The sequence below is a fragment of the Panthera uncia genome, chromosome E1 (genome assembly GCF_023721935.1).
Source record: "Panthera uncia isolate 11264 chromosome E1, Puncia_PCG_1.0, whole genome shotgun sequence".
Lineage (NCBI taxonomy): Eukaryota > Metazoa > Chordata > Mammalia > Carnivora > Felidae > Panthera > Panthera uncia.
This window is the reverse complement of record NC_064814.1, coordinates 12,203,334-12,222,768: the sequence shown is the minus strand read 5'-3', so window position 1 is coordinate 12,222,768 and position 19,435 is coordinate 12,203,334. Positions and strand designations below refer to the sequence as shown.

General features: G+C 58.7%; 3 protein-coding genes across 5 annotated transcripts; 2 read left to right on the top strand and 1 right to left on the bottom strand.

The window, feature by feature from the left end:
* Positions 1–347: 347 nt before the first annotated feature.
* Positions 348–3,617, top strand: CCR10 (C-C motif chemokine receptor 10). The gene is made up of 3 exons (XM_049638180.1): positions 348–389; positions 807–2,239; positions 3,093–3,617. The coding sequence occupies exons 1-2, from the start codon at positions 348–350 to the stop codon at positions 1,872–1,874; spliced, it is 1,110 nt and encodes a 369-aa protein (XP_049494137.1). The 3' UTR covers positions 1,875–2,239; positions 3,093–3,617.
* A 451-nt stretch (positions 3,618–4,068) lies between these two features.
* Positions 4,069–12,625, top strand: PLEKHH3 (pleckstrin homology, MyTH4 and FERM domain containing H3). 3 transcript variants are annotated; one of them, XR_007459117.1, is made up of 13 exons: positions 4,069–4,690; positions 6,654–6,709; positions 7,052–7,131; positions 7,234–7,425; positions 7,510–7,667; positions 7,775–7,895; positions 8,678–8,984; positions 9,546–9,753; positions 9,988–10,124; positions 10,397–10,529; positions 10,718–11,154; positions 11,477–11,668; positions 12,242–12,337. XR_007459117.1 is itself a non-coding variant. In XM_049636125.1 (13 exons), exons 1-13 carry the CDS (start codon positions 4,529–4,531, stop codon positions 12,416–12,418), a joined length of 2,376 nt encoding a protein of 791 aa, XP_049492082.1. In that variant the 5' UTR covers positions 4,069–4,528; the 3' UTR covers positions 12,419–12,625. The 3 variants fall into 3 exon arrangements, 2 of the variants coding, with proteins under 2 accessions (XP_049492082.1, XP_049492081.1); XM_049636125.1 differs by having other exon boundaries at positions 9,988–10,115; positions 10,718–11,179; positions 12,242–12,625; XM_049636124.1 differs by having other exon boundaries at positions 10,718–11,179; positions 12,242–12,625.
* A 920-nt stretch (positions 12,626–13,545) lies between these two features.
* LOC125926579 (tubulin gamma-2 chain) lies at positions 13,546–18,842 on the bottom strand. Its single transcript, XM_049636131.1, has 11 exons — positions 18,595–18,842; positions 18,204–18,316; positions 17,816–17,983; positions 17,434–17,502; positions 16,344–16,423; positions 15,806–15,932; positions 15,121–15,207; positions 14,865–15,014; positions 14,325–14,477; positions 14,072–14,233; positions 13,546–13,944 (listed from the first exon to the last, which is right to left on the bottom strand). The coding sequence occupies exons 1-11, from the start codon at positions 18,641–18,643 to the stop codon at positions 13,747–13,749; spliced, it is 1,356 nt and encodes a 451-aa protein (XP_049492088.1). The 5' UTR covers positions 18,644–18,842; the 3' UTR covers positions 13,546–13,746.
* Positions 18,843–19,435: the final 593 nt, after the last annotated feature.

Here is a 19,435-nt window from a genome sequence, read left to right as displayed (position 1 = left end):
GGGAGGAAGGGTTATAGAGAGGGAGGATAAGGGATGGGATTCCCCACTTGGTAACAAGCTTCTGCCATGCTATGACCCATCCAGGATGCCTGGAGCCATCTGGGATCAGGACCTTCCAGATAGATGGGGCTGGTGATGTGAGGCTGGGGTTGGGGTTTGAGACTGGACTGAGGGGAATAGTGAGCTGAACCTAGAGGTCCCAGGTTGCAACCGAGACCAGAAAACCTGAGGCCCAACCCTTGAGACCCCCCGCCTTGCCATGAGTCGTTCAGTGTACCTGTACTGGAGGTAGAGATGGGGCAGGGAGGGGAGAAAGGAAAAAAGACATTAGAAACCCTCTCCACACCATGCCTGGAGTCCAGGGACCAGCCCTGAGGCAAAGCCTGAATGTGGGTGTTCCTCCAGGAGAGGGCGCTGCAAACAGAACTGAATCCCCAAGATCTATTAGTGACAGAAACCTTGGCTCATGGAGAGCCCAGGTGCTTCACATCCATGACCTCTTCCTTATTTCAAACAACTCTGCCGCTTGGGCTGGTCAGGGTTTCTAATCTCAACACTACATATTAGGCAACTGAGATACAGACAGGTCAAGGTCAGCCAGGAAGCTGGATGCAGAGGCAGGAGGGGTGCAGTGGAAGCCAAGACCTGTTGGGAGGGTGTGCTAGGAAGAGTTTGGAGAAGAGTTTGTATCTTCTCCCTCTGCACAACGGTCACACAGAAGCTCCCAGCTTGGAAGGTATGTGTGGGAAGGGGAGGTGTGTGGGAGGTGTCTCATAAGGTCTCTCCTCTCATTTTGACCTCCCCAGGTCTCCTGGAGCCCCTACTCTGGGTATGATGAGGAGGCATACTCGGCTGAGCCATTGCCAGAACTCTGCTACAAGGCGGATGTCCAGGCCTTCAGTCGGGCCTTCCAACCCAGTGTCTCCCTGGCAGTGGCTGCACTGGGTCTGGCCGGCAATGGCCTGGTCCTGGCCACCCACCTGGCAGCCCGACGTGCTGTCCGTTCGCCCACTTCTGCCCACCTGCTCCAGCTGGCCCTGGCCGACCTTCTGCTGGCCCTAACCCTGCCGTTCGCCGCAGCGGGGGCTCTGCAGGGCTGGAGTCTGGGAAGTGCCACCTGCCGCGCCATCTCGGGCCTCTACTCGGCCTCCTTCCACGCTGGCTTCCTCTTCCTGGCCTGTATCAGCGCCGACCGCTATGTGGCCATCGCGCGGGCCCTCCCCGCTGGACCGAGGCCCTCTGCGCCAGGCCGCGCACACGTGGTCTCAGCCATCGTATGGCTGCTGTCGCTGCTTCTCGCGCTGCCTGCTCTCCTTTTCAGCCAGGATGGGCAGCGGGAAGGCCAGCGGCGCTGCCGTCTCATCTTTCCCGAGGGCCTCGCGCAGACGGTGAAGGGGGCAAGCGCCGTGGCGCAGGTGGTCCTGGGCTTCGCGCTGCCGCTGGGCGTCATGGCCGCCTGCTATGCGCTCCTGGGCCGCACGCTGCTGGCCGCCAGGGGGCCCGAGCGCCGGCGTGCGCTGCGCGTCGTGGTGGCCCTGGTGGCGGCCTTCGTGGTCCTGCAGCTGCCCTACAGTCTCGCCCTGCTACTGGATACGGCCGACCTACTGGCTGCCCGCGAGCGGAGCTGCCCTGCCAGCAAGCGCAAGGATCTGGCACTGCTCGTGACCGGAGGGTTGGCCCTGGCCCGCTGCGGCCTCAACCCCGTACTCTACGCCTTTTTGGGCCTGCGATTCCGCCAGGACCTGCGGAGGCTGCTGCGGGGTGGGAGCTGCAGCCCAGGGCCTCGCCCCCGGGGCCGCTGCCCCCGCCGGCCCCGCCTCTCTTCCTGTTCGGCTCCCACTGAGACCCACAGTGTCTCCTCCTGGGACTACTAGGGCTGCGAATCAAGGGGAGAGGGCGGGCTGAGGAAATGATTCCAGGGAGGGTAGTGGGAAAGGGGAGTAGGTGGGGAGACCCTGAGAAGGAGGTAGGGACCTAAAGGAATTGCTTCTGTACTTTGCCACATTAAATTGATAACATGGAAATGAGATACAACCCAACAACTGTTACTATTTTTGAGTCACCGACTTGGAAGTGATTTGTAGCAGGGCAGAACCGGTGGGTTCCCCCTCCCCCTCAGTGCGCTTGGCTCTGAGTGGAAGGCGCTGAGAATCTGGGTGGGGGTGCAGGGCTGCTGAGCCTGCTGAAGCTCTAGGCACTGACACTCCCTCCACCTTCACCAGGTCTCTGTGAACAAGAGGTGAGGTGGGAAAGCTGCCAGGCAACGAGGGGCTGGGGTTCCTCTTAAAGTAGCATAAGGACGAGCTTTCTAACAACCACAGTGCTATCCAGCAATGGCTGCCTTATGAAGTACCGGGTTCCTGGCCTCTGGAATGTTCAGGCTAAGGCTGTTGGGGACTGTGTGTGCCTGTGCCTGGTGTGGGGGTAGGGACAATGGGCAGGAGAGTTCCGTTTTGGGTGGGCTTTTGGATTAGATTACCACTTTACAGTCCCTTCTAAAGTTCTGTGGCGGAAAGAAAAAGGTTATTTAAAAAGTTGAGCCGGAGTTTTTCACCTTGGAGAAAAACCAAGGAGAGAATTCCAAATTGAAAATTTCCAGAGTCGTTATCATGGGTGTGGTGGGGGTGGGGGTGACTGCCATTCTCCATCTTCCCTGGGGACGGGGTCAGAGGAAATGCACTGAGCGTGCCGGAAAGAGAGAGGTTAGACATCGGAAAGAACTTTCCTGCAAAGACCCGGGATCTAGACAGGGAAGCGAGTATATGGTTTGAATGTCTCCATCCCTAGGAAATCTCAGTGCTGGTCACTGTCATCCGGGGTGAGGACAAGACGGGGATAGATAGCCTCTAGAGACGGTCGCATTGATTCCTGGTCTTTGTTTTACACAAGCACGATAGGCAGGATGGTGTTCACGTGCGACAAGGCTCGCAGTTTAATATCCGGTCAGCAAAGCTGCCCCTACCACTCCAGCCAGGAGTCTGGGGACCCCGGGCAAGAAGGGCGGGTGTGGCAGGGAGGTCTCAAGGGAGGCGCTGGCCTGACGTCCCCGCCCTGTCCCGCCCCGCCCAGCTCAGGCTAGCCTTCCTTCCTAGAGCCTCCGGCGGCTGAGACCAAGAGCCACCTCCACTAGGGGCCAGGATCCAGGGAAGGCCCAGAGATGGCGCCGATCTTCCGAAGGTCCCACAAGACAGTCGCTGGGGGCCAACCTGGAACCCTCCACCGGAGACCGCGGGAATCGCCGCTGAGTCAGCAACGCACGCGCGCGCCCGCGGTCGCCCTGGCCCCGCCCCGTTCGCGGCCCCGCCCCGCCCCGGCCGTTTAGCGCCTGGCTTAACCCCTTCCGACATAGAACTCCAGGCTATTCACCCCAAGAGGCCTCCACTTTTCGAAGACCACAGAATTCCCTTGAATCTTAAGTCACTCTCCCCACTGGAGTTCAGTGAGTTGTGCGCTCTAAATTAGATTTCATTTCCGACCTAGGTCTTCACTTTCCCGAGTCTCTTAATTCCCGAGTCACCTTAATTTTTAAAGCGACTCACATCAAGGAATTGGACTACTCTATCCAGGGGCGGAGAGCTAGCTGCGTCTAGAGCTGAGCCTGGCGCAGGTAGCTAAGTCTCGTTCCTTTCTCAGGGACCCTGAGACAAGACAGGGTTTCAGAGGGCAGCAGTCGGGACCTTCCTTCATGCCCTATGCCCTTCCTTCTATAAAGCTCCTCGAGAGGGTTTTTAATCTCTTGGTTGGTGAGCCAAGAGTTAAAACGGGCATGAAGGCGGGCTTCCGTGACATCACTAGCACTCCGAGTCCGACCTCAGAGACAGGGGCGTGGCTAACATCGCACAGCCCCCTCCCTCCTTATTCCTCTGCTCCTCCCCGCTGTCACCAAGCCAGGGGCACATGATGCAACCCGCCGCGGTTTCAGTGGTCTGATTGGTGGCCGCGCCCGGCGCCAGGCACAGGGATTGGTCAGGGGAGGCTGTGACGAAAACTGCACCCTGCCCTGTAAAGAAGGGAGGAGAGAAAGAAGAGGGAAAGGTGGGGGCCGTCGGAGGGGAGGGGGTTGGGGAGGCGGGGTCCCAGAGCTGTGCTCGCGCCCCTAGCGCGCCAGTCCCGGGGCTGCAGGGAGCGCAGCGCGCGCGGCCCGGGCCCCGGCCACCGGACACTCTACCGGACACGACCCTCCCTGGAGCTTGGACAACTGCCCACCTCGGACACTGCACCGGACACTGCCCCCCACAGGGCTGGACACTACAACGGACACTACTTCCCAGCTCCGGACACTGCTCCCCCACCAGCCCTGGACGCTTTCCCCCTCCCCCTCTGGGGGCGCAGACACCGAGACCCCGCAGGCGCTAGCAAGAGACCCCTTGCACCCCAGCGTCTGACACTGCCTCCTCCTTGTCCCCTTCTCTCTTCCCCTCCTCCCGCTGCATCATTCCCTCGCTCGGGTCGGAGCCCCGCCAGTTTCTCCGACCCCCTGCAGCTCGGCCCGGCTGCCCGAGCCCCCATCCCCCGGCTGCTCGCCCGGATGCCTCTCCCCGGGGGATTGTGGTGGCTCCTCTGCTGCCGTCGAGGCTTTACTCTTCTGCACCGGGACTACGGGGACGGCGAGCTTAGCGGGGACGGGGACGAGGACGAGGACGAGGAGACCTTTGAGCTGCGGACCCCGAGTCCAGCGGGCGGCGGGAGGGTAAGTCCCGGGGGGTTTGGAGTCTTGTCTCAATCCCTCTCACCAAAACCAGCCGTCACGTCTGATCCTGCTCCAGACTCCAGCCAAACGGCGTGCTCTTGGCGGACCGGGGACATGGGAGAGGTTTTTGCCTGGGGGCCAGGAGCCCCCCCCCCCCCCCCCCGAGCTCAAGGAACAGTCCTACTGGGGATGTGCCTGTGGGCCTCGAGCCTCATGCTGGGCGCTGTCCACCTGCTAGGGGCCCTGAGGCAGGGGAGGCGTCACGCGTGGCCCGACCTGGCCCTGCCTCTCCCTTCCCCGCCGGGCCCGCGTCCCATCCCGTCTCCTTCCGCCTCCGCCAGCGCCGAGGAATGTGGCGAGGCCGGCTGGGCGGCTCGGACGCCTGGGTCCGCTCCGCTCCCAGTTTGTGAGCGCTGAGTGCTGGGGCCAGATGCCGGAGCTCCCGCCGCGGGGACGTGGGAGAGGGGGAGAAGGCATCCTCAGATTGGGGGCCGTGGCAGGGACCCCACGGACAGGGAGCTGGGGGCGACCGCTCTTCGAGGACCCATCGTCATTACCCTGCCACTCAAGACAGAACTCTCGGCCCTCCCTGGTGAGGCTCCTGGGGAATTTCGGAGGGGATGGTGAGGGACACGGCTCCCCGGTTTTGTGGAATCTCCCCGTGGGGAAACTGAGGCTCGTTGGTCTGGAAGACCTCCAATTCATGACGTCCCCTCCCCGATTCCCCTGCACACCGGCAACCAGACTCCCGTGTGCTATGGTCTGGGTCAGGCTCCCATCCCCCACTCAGGGGTCCCCAGCAGGCCCGGTGGCTCGGTGCCCGGGTGGGGCGGGCTGCGCCGCTGGGGCCGGCGCCAGCACCTGGCGGAGGCGGAGGGCGGATAAATATAGAGGGGGGTGGAGGGAGGGAAGCAGGGGACGGCGATTAGGGGAGTTGGTCTAAGAGAGTGGTCAGCACCTGCCCCCGTGGTGGTGTGGCTAAGAACTCCTTTTAGACCCTCCAGAAAATAGGTTGATCTGTCACTCAGGAAGGCACAGGACCCAGGCGTCCCCAAGCTTCCAGCCTGGACAGGGTCGGCAGTATGAACCACACCATTGCCTCCCTCATGCTCCACCTCCACCCCCCTCCACTGAGCTTGGGGACAGGTGTCCCTGCCTCCTCCACCTCCCCCTCCTGGCTTTAGCAGTGTGGGAGCAAAGGGACGATGGCACCGTTCCTGCCTGACCTGGCTCCTGGACGGATTTTGGCCTCTCTCAGACCCCAGTCTACAGTTGAAGTTCCAGGACAAGGGGGAGAAGGGCAAAATCCTGAGCTGCATCTCCCCCGGAGAGCCTGTGCCATTTTCCAGCCTGCCCTTCCTGAGCCCCAGCAAAGGGGGAGGGTCTGCTTACCATTGAGTCTGAGGGGTGTCTATGGAAGGGCAAAAGTAGTTCTTGGAGAAAGCCCTATACTGAAAAAGTCCTTCTTCCCTTCATCCACTTCTGTGCCCACCACCTGCCTGCCTGCCAGCCAATGAAGGGAAAATGAGGAGGAGGGGGTGACTTCCAGCAAGAAGAAACTTCACCCACCTCTCTCTTTTCAAAGATGGGGAAGCCAAGGCCCAAAGGCTCTGCCGACTTGTGAAGGTTCCACAGCCAGTTAGTGATTCGAGTTAGTGGTCAGGCTGTTACTAGAACCCAGGTCTCCCCACTCCCTGCACAGTGTTCTTTCCACTGTATCCCGCCCTGATTTAAGTCTTCAAAGGGAAACGGAGACAAGGCGGGAGGCTTCGCTTCTTAGCTCGGGCAGTTCTGTACAGACTGGAAGAAGGGGCGACCTTCAGCTTCTACTCACTCCCTCACAGTCATGACCCTACTCCTTGATTCCTCAATTCCCTGAGCAGCGCTGTCCTGGGGGCAGAAGCCACCGGCATCCTGCGATGACGGCTCTGATCCTGAGGGCTGCCCCCGCCTGTTTCCCCAGGGCCCCTTGGACGTGACGCTGACTCAGCCGGTGAGGAGCGGGCCAGCCTCTGACAGGTGAGCTCGGCCCTGAGTCTCGTGGTCTGGAGACCCCAGCCCGTTCCCGGGACCCCAATCCTCGCAGTCTGCCCTCCCGCAGTTGTGCAATAAGGGAGAGGCCTTACGCCGGACGCTGTGGTTTGGCCGGGGTCCCGGGGGGGCGGTCCGACTGGGGGCGCGGGGAGAAAGGGGGGGGTCTGGGCTATTTCTGGTGCGAGGTCAGAACGGCCCAGCAGTTCCCACAGCCTGGGGGAGGGGTGTCCCGGCGCTTGCAGTCTGGGGAGCCCCGACTGAGGAGCCCCCTGGAGGCGGGGTGCAGGACCGACAGCCTCGCCCAACCCTCCCTCCCCTCTGGCCCAGGCTGCAGAGCTGGGAGGAGACGCGAAGTCTCATCCCAGAGAAGGGGCCGCCGGAGGAGGACCCGGACGTCGTGGTGAAAGGTGGGGACCCACCTCATGCACTCTGGAAGCCCCAATCCCAACCCTCCAGGGGATAGTGTCTTCTCCTACTCACCTCCTTTCCTTCCCTCTTCTGCCCTCCAGGTTGGCTGTACCGAGAGCCCCGCGGAGGAGGGGCGCGGCCCTGGTTGCCCCCGCGCCGGGCCTGGTTCGTGCTCACCAGGGACTCCCTGGATCAGTTCAGCAGCAGCGGGAAGGGGGCGCGGCGCCTCGGGAGCCTCGTGCTCACCAGCTTGTGTTCGGTGACCGGCCCGGAGCGCCGACCCAAAGAGACCGGTGAGACTTCGTGGGGACTCTTGTACCTCCCTGGGCAGCAGCCCCGCCGGCCCTAATCGCCCTCCGCGGGCTCTTTTTCCCCAGGTCTGTGGTCAGTGACCGTGTCTGGCCGGAAGCACAGCATCCGGCTCTGCTCCCCGCGCCAGGCTGAGGCGGAGCGCTGGGGGGTGGCGTTGCGAGAAGTGATCGCCTCCAAGGCACCACTGGAGACCCCTACCCAGCTGCTGCTTAGGGACATTCAGGTGTGAAAGAAGGGACTTCGTCGAGAAAGAGGAGGGTGGTGAATCCAGAAGCTGTCTGAGTTCATGGAGAGCCCCCTTTCCCATCCCTGTGACTCCTTAACTTCTAGGAGAGTTGCGGGGATCCGGAAGCTGTGGCCCTTATTTACCGACGGAACCCAATTCTGAGGCACACCAGTGGGGCCTTGTACGCTCCACTCCTGCCCCTGCCCTACGGTGTCAGCGCCCCAGGTGAGTGGTGCCATGGCCCAAGTCCCTTGGATGGGGAATCTGAATGCCTCACTTGACGGGGACTTAGAAGTCCAAAGCAAACCTAGCCCCTCACTTTTCCAAGGATGAAGGTGAAAATAGAAGCTGACCAAACTGATACCCAAGGTGGAGGAGAGGGAAGCCAGCACAGGAAAAGAGGCTCCCTTTGACCACCTTCCCTGTGGGTCTCATTCTGCCTACTGATATTCCTTCATGAGTTTTTACACTCTCTGTCCTATTTTTCAGTATACTCTTAAGACCAAGTCATACCGCCTTTACAACTGCTGGACAGGCCAGAACTTTGGGACAATGTGCTGGCCTCATTCAGCTACACCTCTTCCCCAAAAGGAACAGTGACTAGTCAGGCCCTAAAGCTAGAAGATTAAGGAGGGCTGGGAGACAAACCCTTGTTTCAGGACTCCCAGTCCAGCCTGTTTTCTAGTTCATGGTGATGGCTCTTAGTGCCCAATTGCAGAATCTGGGGTTTGAGCCTATTTCTTTTAGTCAACCCCTGTAGCTCACAAACTCAGAGAGCAGCCTCAGTGGATCCCGAGGTGGAGATGCCTGGGAGGTAGGGGTTGAGAGCTTGGCTCTGTGGGGACCATTGCTTTCCCTTCACTCTTCCTGTCGTTCGAACTCTCCCCTCCTTGCCATCCCCTGTCCCCTTATATTCCCTCTGACCTTTCCCTGGTCCATGCCTTCCTTCCAGGGCCCAGCTCTGTGTCCCCTCTCCAAACCGTCCCTCCACCCCCACCCTCCCACAGGTCCGGGCTACGCACCCTTGCGCGAGGAGGCGGTGCGGCTGTTCCTGGCGCTGCAGGCACTGGAGGGGGCGCGGCGCCCCGGGCCCCTGATGCAGGGTGTGCTCCAAACCTGCCGGGACCTGCCTGCGCTCCGCGACGAGCTCTTCCTGCAGCTGGCTAAGCAGACCTCGGGCCCCGCAGGCCCCCCTGGGCCCCCAGCTACCCAAGACCCCGCAGCCCTTCGGTACTGGCAGCTCCTCACCTGCATGAGCTGCACCTTCCGGCCTGGGGGAGCTGTGAGGGGGCACCTCCTGGGGCATCTGGAAAGGTGAGAGGGGAGGGGTGGGGTAAGGCCAAGGCAAGGGAGCTGACAGGGCTGGGAGAGAATGACAGGCCTTGCCAAATTGTTTGGTGGAGGGAGAATTTAGGCCCAGCGAAGGGAAGAGACTTGACCGCTGCTAATATGTACACCGTCTCTGTGGGAATTAAAGATCTGATCCCACTTTCTGTGGGAGGAATTACAAAAGGCGCCCCCTTTGGGCAGAGGAATTACTAAAGGCTGCTTTTCCTCGGGGCTGACGCAGCCAGTTGCAAAGCGGAATGAGGCTGGATTTTGGATTCCAACCCGAAGGAGGAAGGAGGATCGTGGAGACTTTGGGAAGTGGGAGGGGGCAGTGAGGAGCAAGCTGTCAGGGCCTTAGAAAGTAATTCAGATCCACGTGGTGCGCCAAGGGTAGATCCAGAAGAGAGAGGGTTGCTGCCTTCAAGGAACTTAGAGTTGGAAGGAAGGGAACCGATTAGATGAAAGAAACGATAAAATAAGAGGGCGAAAGGAAGGGGGAGAAGGTAAGCTCTCCGAGCACCGATCCTCGGGTTTTCCCTACCCCAGGACCGAGCAGGCGCTCCCAGACACAGAACTGGCGGAATATGCGCGCTTCATCCGGAAAGCGCTGGGCCGGACGCGCGGCCGGGAGCTGGTGCCTTCTCTGGCAGAGATTTCAGCGTTGAGCCGACGACAGGAGCTGTTGTGCACCGTGCACTGTCCGGGGGCTGGTGCCTGCCCTGTGGCCATAGACTCTCACACCACAGCGGGGGAGGTAAGGCCAGAAAAGACCCCTGAAACCACAACCCTTCCCGCCCCCCCCTGCCTCCCCCCACCCCAGCTTCCCATGCCTGGCTCTCCTGGTTCCCGGGCCCTAGGTTTGCCCAAGCCTGAGATTCATCATTTGAGTCAGGGATGTGTATGGAGGGACTGAGAGAGCTGAAAGAACCCTCCAGATGGCAAGACCCCTGCGCGGTCTGACCTTCCCCTCATGCCTTCTCCCATCCAGGTTGCTCGAGAGCTCGTGGGACGGCTGGGCTTGGCCCGTAGCCGGAACGCATTCGCGCTGTATGAGCAGCGAGGGGCCCAGGAGCGAGCCCTGGCTGGGAGCACTCTCGTGGCCGACGTGCTCACCAGGTTTGAGAAGTAAATGTCCAGCCCCAGCCCCGCTCTCCGTTAACCCATCAGCCTCTCAGCTCTGGTCAATCCCTGAGCAAACTTTTATGAAGCCCTGGCCATTTGCCCTGCACGGTAACGTTTGCTGGTTCACACATGGAGCCTGCCCTCGGGCAGTTTGCTGTTTGGCTTCAAGGCGTCCCAAACTTCTGGCTCCGCCCCCCCCCGTTTGGTCCCGCCTCCGGCCAGCGCCTAGGCGAGTCTCGCTTCTGCCTCGCACCGAGTCCTTATCTCTTCTTTAGTTTGGCAGCGGAGGAAGCCGGGCTGGATGATTCGACGGACTCTGGTTGGAGACTATGCCTGCGTCTTCACGGGCCTCTGCACCCAGAGGGGCTGTCCCCAGACGGTCACGAACTGCCTTTCCTCTTTGAGCAGGTGAGGCTCTCCAGCGTTCACGCCCCCCCCCCAAGACTCGCGGGCCTGAACCCCTCCCTTTCTGGGCCGTCTCATTTCATACTTATGGCAACCTCGCGGGAGGCTTTACTTGAACCCAGACCTCGGATTTTGCACCCCGAGGTGACTTCGCCGCCGCTGCCACGTTGACACCCACTGCCTCCTCTTAGGCTCACGCTCTGCTGCTCCGCGGCCGGCCGCCCCCGCCCGAAGACACGCTGCGCGCCCTGGCGGCGCTGCGTCTGCAGAGCCTGCACCGAGACTTCTCCCCCAGGGAGCCCCTGCCGCCCCTGGACCGCCTGCTGCCGCCCCCCGCCCCGCCACGTGAAGACCCTCCCCGCCCAGTCCCCAGGCCTCCTCCCTCCGCCGCCCTGCTGGCCGGGGCAATCTGGAGTCCGGGCCTGGCCAAGAGGCGGGCGGAGAGGACCCGGCGCGGCGGCGGGGCCGGCAGCACGGCGGGAAGCGTGGCCCGCGAGGGAGGAAGTGGCGCCGGCACGGCGGCCGCTGTGCTGGGCGGCTGGAAGCGGCTACGGGGCATGGGCCGAGCTGAGGCCATGGCTGCCTACCTGGCTCTGGCGGCGCAGTGTCCAGGGTTCGGCGCTGCTCGGTATGACGTTCTGGAGCTGAGCACGGTGAGGGGGAGAAGGGAGAGGGGACTCTGGCGGCCCAAGCCCTACACCTTTGCCCCAGAGCCACAAGCCCCACTGTGGGTCAAGTCACTCCTGACACCCAGCACAGCTGCCCCTCCCAAATCCCAGGAGTCACTCCCTGGCCCTTGGGTTCTCACCTCTCCAGAGCCTTAAGCCCCTCCATGCAATGTGGATCATAGAGGGGACTGGGAAACTCCCTGCTCACAGCCATCTCCCCCCACCAAAATTAATGCTGCAGGGTTCCCTCCTTCCACCCTGACTCTGCCTGTCGGTCCATAGGAGCCTGGTGGGGGCACTCCACAGAAGCTATGCCTGGGCTTGGGAGCCAAGGCCATGTCCCTCTCCCGGCCAGGTGAGACAGAGCCCATCCACTGTGTCAGCTATGGCCATGTGGCCGCCTGCCAACTGATGGGCCCCCACACCCTGGCACTGAGGGTGGGAGAGAGCCAGCTCCTCCTGCAGAGTCCCCAGGTGAGTAGAAAGAGGGTGTGGAAGGTGGAAGGAACGGAAAGGATGTCAAGAAACATTTTATTAAACACTGAGCATGGGGCAGATACAGTTCTAGGCACCGGGGATCCACCTGTGATCAAAGAGAGGCTCAAGGAGCTGATATTAATTAGAGCAGGAGTGTCAGACACTGAACAAGGAATCAAAAACCATATAAGAAAGTGATAAACGCTACCAAGGGAAGGGTAGTGTGACAGGAAGTGACTGGAGGGGGGTCATAGCATTAGGTAGGACAGTCAGGAAAGGATACTCAAAGTGACCTTTAAGCTAGCCACAGGAAGACCTGGGGGAACAGCATTCCAGGTAGAAGATATTCCAAGTGTAAAGGCCTTGAGATGACAATCCACTTAGCATCTTTGAGAAGCAGAAAGACACCAGTGTGACTGGCACATAGTGAGTGAGGGAGAGAGCGGTGATGAGGAAGGAAAGGTCGTAGGGGGCAGCTCTAGTAAGGCCCTGGTAAGGAGCCTGGGTGGAGGATGAGACAAAGGAGAACCCAGTGGCCCCTACTGCACTCTGACCTCTGCCTTCTCTTAGGTGGAAGAGATCATGCAGCTGGTGAATGCCTATTTGCCCAGTCCCTCCCCCGAGAGGCCCTGCCGCAGCCCTTCTCCTCCATGCCAAGACCTGCCAGACACCTCCCCTCCCAGCCAGCACCCGGGCCTGGACGAGCCCCAGGGACAGTCTGGCTGTTTGGGGCAGCTGCAGGACTGAGCCTGCCAAGAGGTCACGACCTCCCTTCTGCCTCCAGCCTGGACCTGGACTGCTCTGAGATTTGAGGGAACCGTGGACCCTTTTGGCCCTGCAGGGACAGGGCACACACCACACCCAAGGGCTGCAATGGGTGCAGACAATTTTCTAGTTTGTTTCTTAATTTATTTGTAGAAGAGAAGCAAAAAGAAAAAAAAAAATCCTTATTTACACAAACCCTTCCTGTGGGAGTGTTGTCAGTGGGACAAGTTAGAGTCCCCAGAGCTCAGAGCTCCACCTCTGGGGACGCCCACACTGTGGGCTTTTACCAGCACTGAAGGGAGTCTGGACACCACAGGGCTCCACCCTCCTTGACCTTCTGGATTTAACCTCCTCTTAGCCAGCATGCTGCCACAGGGTGGTGGGTGGGGCAGGCAAGAGGGCAGTTTTGGAGGCTGGCAATTACTCACCCTTGCTTCTCCATTGAGTGGCATAGGGGTGGCCTCCTGGCGTCTCTAAGGCCGGAAGGCAGTGAGTCATCAGGACTGGCACTACCCAGTTCCTACCCTGGTGTCCAGCTTCTGGGCCCTAGTTGGGTCCATCTTTTGTGTGCCTACTGCTTTGGGCCTGGAATGGAGAGAAGCCTGGGGCAGGATCAGACCCAAGAACTTCTCTGGCACAGATAATACCTTATCAGGATGGGCTCAGTCCTACTCCTGACTTCTGTTCCTGCTTTATCAAGTTAGTTTGAATCGGGTTGCGTTCCTGAGGATCTGATAGCCTTGGGCACTGGGAATCTAGAGTTCTGGCTTTCCTGACCTGCTCAGAATGCTGCAGGCCCTCCTTCTCTAGCCCCCACAGCCTCTTCGCTAGCGGAAGAAGCTGGGGCAATATTGATCCACCCTGGGGCAGGAGCGTAGGCACTGAGGACATAGCAGACCTCAGTAAACCTCTGTAATCTTGAGAGTAGGGCTGACTCTAGTAAAGCAGCCTGGTTCTAGACAAGGTATGCCAGTGGAAATAGTGACCACACTAAGACCTGGACTAAGTGGACTAAGATAAAGGCCACATACCTGGGAACTGGGAGGGAGCATGGGTCATCCCCTATATTCACAGACCAAGCCCTGACTATATCCACAACCAAGCTCTGACTGTATTCACGACAAAGCTTTATTGCTTTATTCAAGCTAAATGAGCAATATCAAGGGTCAGGTCAGAGAAGGGTGGAAGTAGGACCAGCTCCTGGGCTGGAGATAAACCTAGGAAGGTTTTTGGTGACAAGAATCTGGGTCACAGGGACCAGGCACAATGGGGACTATGCATACTGTCCAGGGGAAGTGGTGGGGAGGAAGTCACTGCTCCTGGGCGCCCCAGGAGATGTAGTCTGGCCGTGTGGCTGCATGGTACTCGTCGATGAGTTCCTGCACAACCTCCCTGGACGTGTCCAGCTCATCAAAGTTCTCCTTGAAGATGTCCTCCTTGCGGAACTGCTCCAGGAAGGCCTCCCGCTTCCGCAGCTTGTCATACTGCTGGCAGGAACTTTCAAAGAGCTGAAAGAGATAGAAATCTCCAGGATGGGAACCAGTGCATGATAAGGGGCTGGAATGGAATGGGGGAGAATGATAAGGGTGTCTACTGGAACTGAATGGCCAAAGAAGACCAGGAGATTAGGCTCACCGAGGAGATGCTGGTGTGGTTGGCCATCATGAGCCCACTGACCCGGTGGGCCGAAGGCAGGTAGGGAGACTTCCTTGACAGGGCCACCTGGATGCTGGCAGGGCCCCAGGGGATGAAGTTGGCCAACTTCCGCTCCCGGATCCTCTGCAGACTCTTGTGGACCTAGCGGGGAGGGGTGGACACAACAGTGGTGGTGGTAGCCTCTCCTCTACCCCTGTGGGTTCCGGGGGTGGCACGAAGGGGCCTCACCTACCTGGGTGGGGTCCACCTCCCCCTGGATGATGTTGAGGATGGCGATGTAGCAATGGTTGGTCTGGCGATCCCGGCCCGTGGACACCATCACGTTCTTGGGCTGCAGCAGCCGCCTCATGACATCCAGGACTGTGGTCTTCCTCACGCTGGCCACCTGAGGGGAGAGCGGGCCACGGGGACCAGGCCAGCACTCAGGGCACGGTCCAATGGCTGACCCCCATCAGACTCAGGCTAGGATGGTGTCTCTGGGAGGCATCTTGAGATTCAGGTGTACACTGAGCCTTGGCTGCAGGACCAGGAATCTTAGCCCTCCTCAGCTCAGCAAGGTCATGCCCCTGTGCGGGAGCATCAGCAGACCCCACGTAGCCCGGGCCCTACAGGGAGCCAGGGGTGTAGGGAAGAGGACAACAAGTCAGCACGGAGCTGGACAGTCTGTGCCTGTCCCTGAGCACAGAGCCTCTGGGGCTACAAAGAGCGGCTCCTGGAGGGCGCAGCAGGGGGACAGAAAGGCTAGGGCAGGGCCTGCTGGGGCTGCTCCTACCGACTGGTCCGTGGTGAGCGGGGTGTAGCCGGTCATGAGGAAGTGGAGTCGAGGAGTGGGGATGAGCGAGGCGATGAGGCCGATGAGGTCGTTGTTCATGTAGCCAGGGTAGCGCAGGGTGGTGGTGCTGGCTGACATGATGGTGGACACCTGGGGACGGGGGTGCCGGGTCATGGGCCTTGGCCTGGGGCAGGGCCTCCCTTCCCCAGATGGCACTCCAGTAAGGAGGGTTTCCAGTCCAGGAGCAGGGGCTCACCAGCTGGTTGATCTGGGAGAAGGATGGGTTCTGGATGTGCAGGCGGTCTGTGGCGATCCGGTTCAGGGCTGTGTTGTCCAGTACCACCTGGGGGGACAGAAGAGGGTCACGGCACCTTTTTGAGGAGAAAGGGGGCAGAGAGATAAGTTATTAGCTTTACCCCCTCTAAATTCTAAAAACCAGGAAGTGCGTTAACTTAAAAAGGAAAATACTGTCCCTGGGGCATCACAAGACACTTTTCTACCATCCTGTAAACAAATTGTCTCCATGTGCCATCCACTGTGTCTGGTTCTGGAGACACCATGGAGGGTAAAACAGGCACGGTCTGTCCCCTTCACCAGGTCTACAGAAAAGTACAGTTACAGCCTGAAATATGCACGAAGGAATTTGACCTTGAATGCGTGGTCAGAGAAGGTTTTACTATGAAAGTGCCCCTTGGGCTGAGAATTTAAGCATGAGTAGGCATTAAATAGGCTAAATGGGGACACATGTCAGGGGTATTCACTTTGTTGAGAGCAACTTGGGGTCAAGTCCTTATTTCATAATTTGGGCCACCAGGTATGGCTTTATTTGGTCCTCTGTTCTCTGGGCAGGGGCTTGGGAAGGGCAGGGTGTACATGTCCCACTGGTTTGAGGAGGTGGAGCAAAGCACTCCCACCCCCCCACTCCTTTCTCGGGCACTCACCACACAGTCTGCGTTCTGGGTCAGCCTCTTGAGCGTGAGCAGGGAGTTGTAGGGCTGGACCACCACATCGCTCATCTCGTCCTGGTTGGGAAACACTGAGTATGTCTGCACCAGCTTCTTGGGATACCTGGGGGTGAAGAAGAGGGAAAGGGGAAGGTGACAGTGAACTGGAAGGACTCCCATCACTGCCCACCTTGGTCTTCTCTAGAGATAATAGGGTCATTCCTTTCCAAGTGCCACCAAGCTTTTGTACAAAAGGCGGGTGAGGGCAGAACTGAGTGTTTAGAGCCCAGGAGCCAAAAAGGATAAACCTAAAGCATCACACCCACCAAACCCTGTAGGTCCCTCCTCTCCCTAGGCAAACCCCCTCCTGGAAGTTACTGTTTCCTAGATGTTCCCTGGATGGCCAAGCTCTATTTCTACCAGTGACTCAAAGCAATAGTGCCAAGCCGTTCAGTCCAAGAGAAAAAAGTGACAAAAAGGAAAGACCTTACCCAGGGAACCAGGGCTAATGCCCTCTCCCCAAACACAGGGTTACCTGTCATTCAGTCGTTCCAGAAGGTAGGAACCCAGGCCAGAACCGGTCCCCCCAGCAATGGAATGACACAGCACAAAGCCCTGCATGGGGAGAGGCAGTCTCCAGGGATCTGGGGAAGAGGCTTTAGGCTTGTCTCATTCCCCACTCCCAACATACTCCTGTCTCAAGGCTGCTTCTGTGTCCATCAGGCTGAGGCTCCTTGGGAAGGAAGACTCATGCCTAAGGAGCTGATGCCATCCACATTAGGATCTCTTTGAGGACAAGTACTGTACCTTTCTTTAAAAAATTTGTTTTTATGGGGCGCCTGGGTGGCTCAGTCGGTTAAGCAGCCGACTTCGGCTCGGGTCACGATCTCGCGGTCAGTGAGTTCGAGCCCCGCATCGGGCTCTGTGCTGACAGCTCAGAGCCTGGAGCCTGTTTCAGATTCTGTGTCTCCCTCTCTCTGACCCTCCCCTGTTCATGCTCTGTCTCTCCCTGTCTCAAAAATAAATAAAACGTTAAAAAAATTTTTTAAAAAAATTTGTTTTTAAATATCTATTTTTGAGAGAGAGAGAGGCAGAGAGAGAGGGAGATCTGAAGCAGGCTCCTGGCTCTGAGCTGTCAGCACAGAGCCTGACACAGGTTTCAAACACGTGAACCATGAGATCATGACCTGAGCTGAAGTAGGACACTCAATGACTGAGCCACCCAGGTGCCCCTGTACCTTTCTTTTTAAATGTTTTTTTTTAATTTACTTATTTTGAGAGATAGCAAGTAGAGGAAGGGCAGAGAGAGAGAGAGAGAGAGAGAGAGAGAGAGAGGGAGGGAGGGAGAGAGAGAATCCCAAGCAGGCTCTGAGCTGTTAGTGCAGAGCCTGACTTGGGGCTCAATCTCACGAACCATGAGATCATAACCTGAGCAGATATCAAGTCAGTCGACTGAGCCACCCAGGAGCCTCTGTACCTTATTTACCTTAATATCTCACATATGATGCTCCAAAAATTAGTTTTCAATAGAATTGCCCCCATCACACCACCTGTTCGGACTACCTCCCGACCTTTCCCCAGCACTTATCAGCCTTTTCTTTTCCTTCAGTGGGGCTGAACCTCACCTCTAAGCTGTCACTTCCATCTGCTTCTCGGTCTATGATATCAAAAATGTCTTCATGGATTTTCTCACCCTGTATAGAGAGACATGGAAGTGAGGGTAAGGATGAAGGTTCTGGGGAGTACCTCTTTTCAGCACCAAGAACACCCCCTGGGACACTACTGCCACCCTCAAACAGAGCCTCAGCTGTGACCCTCAACCCAAAAAAGCTACTTTTCAAATGATTTGCAGCTTGCATACACCTCTCCCTGGCTCTCCCTCTTGTCAGGGTATCCCTTTGTCTCTTATTTATTGTCTATCCGGTCTGGTCAAATCCCCAGGCTGCCTGAGCCTGCCTTGCCCTAGGGAGGGAACATCAAGGGTTTCTGGGATGGCCACCCAGATACCTGCGAGAATCCACTGGCCCAGTTGTTGCCAGCCCCTCCTCCATGCTCTGACAGGTAGATGTTCTCTGGGTTGTAGAGCTTGGCATAGGGGGAGTTGAGGATGGAGTGGATCACCCGGGGCTCCAGGTCCAGCAGCACGGCCCTGGGGATGTAGTGCTCATCGTCTGCCTGTCAAGGGGAGACCAGCAGGGTGGTCCAGTCAGCTAAGGCCCAGTCCTCCATCCTCCCAACTCTGGCTCCTGCCTGTCCTCCCTCCTCAAGCCAGCCGCCCTGACTCCTTTGCCCAGAGGGTTTCCTGGTACCAAGCCACTGCCCTTCCCTCAGGCCCCCTGGGGCCACTGTGGGGGCGCGGGGGAGGGGGGATGGCTGGCAAAGTCGCTGGGAGCACCTGGTAGAAAAAGACGTCCTTGCGGTCAGTGCCCTCGGTGGCGAACTCCTCCACGATGCCCTCGGGGCTGATACCATGCTCAGCACACAGTTGTTTCCAGAACTCGAACCCAACTGGGGGATGAGGAGAGATGCCTGGGTCTGATAGTCATAAGGCCTCAGCAGCCCAGGGTTAGGCTCAGAGGCTGTCACACTCAGAGGCTGGGCCCAAGACACCTGGTCTGGGAGCTGTCACAGCCCAGGCGCGGCTCTCCATCGGGGCCTTGTTCATCATGCGCAATAGGGCAGGGGTTTCATGGAAGGGAAAGGGGGACTAGAGGATGCCAAGCACTTGGGTGGGACCCGAAGGGGCAGAACCGGAGACTGGAAGGGCCCGGCGCTCGCTCGCTCACTCTGGTTGCCGCACTGGCCCAGCTGCAGGGTGATGATCTCCCGGGGCATCGCTCTTCAGACGTGGGCGCGCCAGCCCTGCCCGGCGGGAGTCACGGCAGAGACGAACGCCTGGCAGCCGGGCTCGCGGGACGTGGGGAGCGCGCGTTCTCTTCGTCTTTTGACGCGAGTGCTCGGTCTGCGCGTGTGCAGTGCGGGCCTCCCCACTGCCGCCGGGCCGGGGAGCCCAACCTGGACATGATTTCCCCACTACAGTTACAGCTGGAATTCGGCACAGGCGCAGTGTGAGGCCACGCCCCCTCCTGCCCACCCACCCCAGCACCGCGCCTGCGCCGTGAAACTCTTTGGGGCTGCGGGGTAGAGACCCGAGCGTGGGGGCGGGGAGGGGCGGTCCAGGTGTATCGCGTCAGCTGCGTGCTACAGACGGGTGAGCGGCTTGGCGGCTCTTCTGGATAGAGGGGCTGGCTTCAAGCCAGTCTTTTTTTCAATTTCTATTTTTAAGTTAAATATACCTAACATAACATTTGCCATTTTAATCCTCTTTAATCGGACAGTTCTGTGGCATAATGTACATTCACACTGTTGCGCAACCATCACTATCATTCATCCCCAGAACTTCACCTTCCCAACCGAACCCTGTACCATAAATAATAACTCTCCATCTCCATCCCCATCAACATCCTACTTCCTGTCTCTATGACTTTGGCCAGGTATCTTATATAAATGGAATTGCATAGTATTTGTCCTTTTGTGTCTACCTTATTTCACTGCATAATGTCCTCAAGGTTACTCCCATGTTGTAACATGTGCCAGAATTTCATTCCTTTTTAAGGATGTATAATA

Excerpts from the sequence above, each read along its gene's own strand:
- CCR10 (XM_049638180.1), top strand. The coding sequence starts at position 348 with ATGCCTGGAGTCCAGGGACCAGCCCTGAGGCAAAGCCTGAAT. Across the intron at positions 390-806 it reads CCCTGAGGCAAAGCCTGAAT|GTCTCCTGGAGCCCCTACTC; the intron begins GTGGGTGTTCCT and ends TGACCTCCCCAG.
- PLEKHH3 (XM_049636124.1), top strand. The coding sequence starts at position 4,529 with ATGCCTCTCCCCGGGGGATTGTGGTGGCTCCTCTGCTGCCGTCGAGGC. Across the intron at positions 7,668-7,774 it reads TGCTGCTTAGGGACATTCAG|GAGAGTTGCGGGGATCCGGA; the intron begins GTGTGAAAGAAG and ends CTTAACTTCTAG. Across the intron at positions 11,669-12,241 it reads TCCTCCTGCAGAGTCCCCAG|GTGGAAGAGATCATGCAGCT; the intron begins GTGAGTAGAAAG and ends GCCTTCTCTTAG.
- LOC125926579 (XM_049636131.1), bottom strand. The coding sequence starts at position 18,643 with ATGCCCCGGGAGATCATCACCCTGCAGCTGGGCCAGTGCGGCAACCAG. Across the intron at positions 14,478-14,864 it reads CGCTCACCACGGACCAGTCG|GTGGCCAGCGTGAGGAAGAC; the intron begins GTAGGAGCAGCC and ends CTCTCCCCTCAG. Across the intron at positions 14,234-14,324 it reads GGGAGGTGGACCCCACCCAG|GTCCACAAGAGTCTGCAGAG; the intron begins GTAGGTGAGGCC and ends CCTCCCCGCTAG.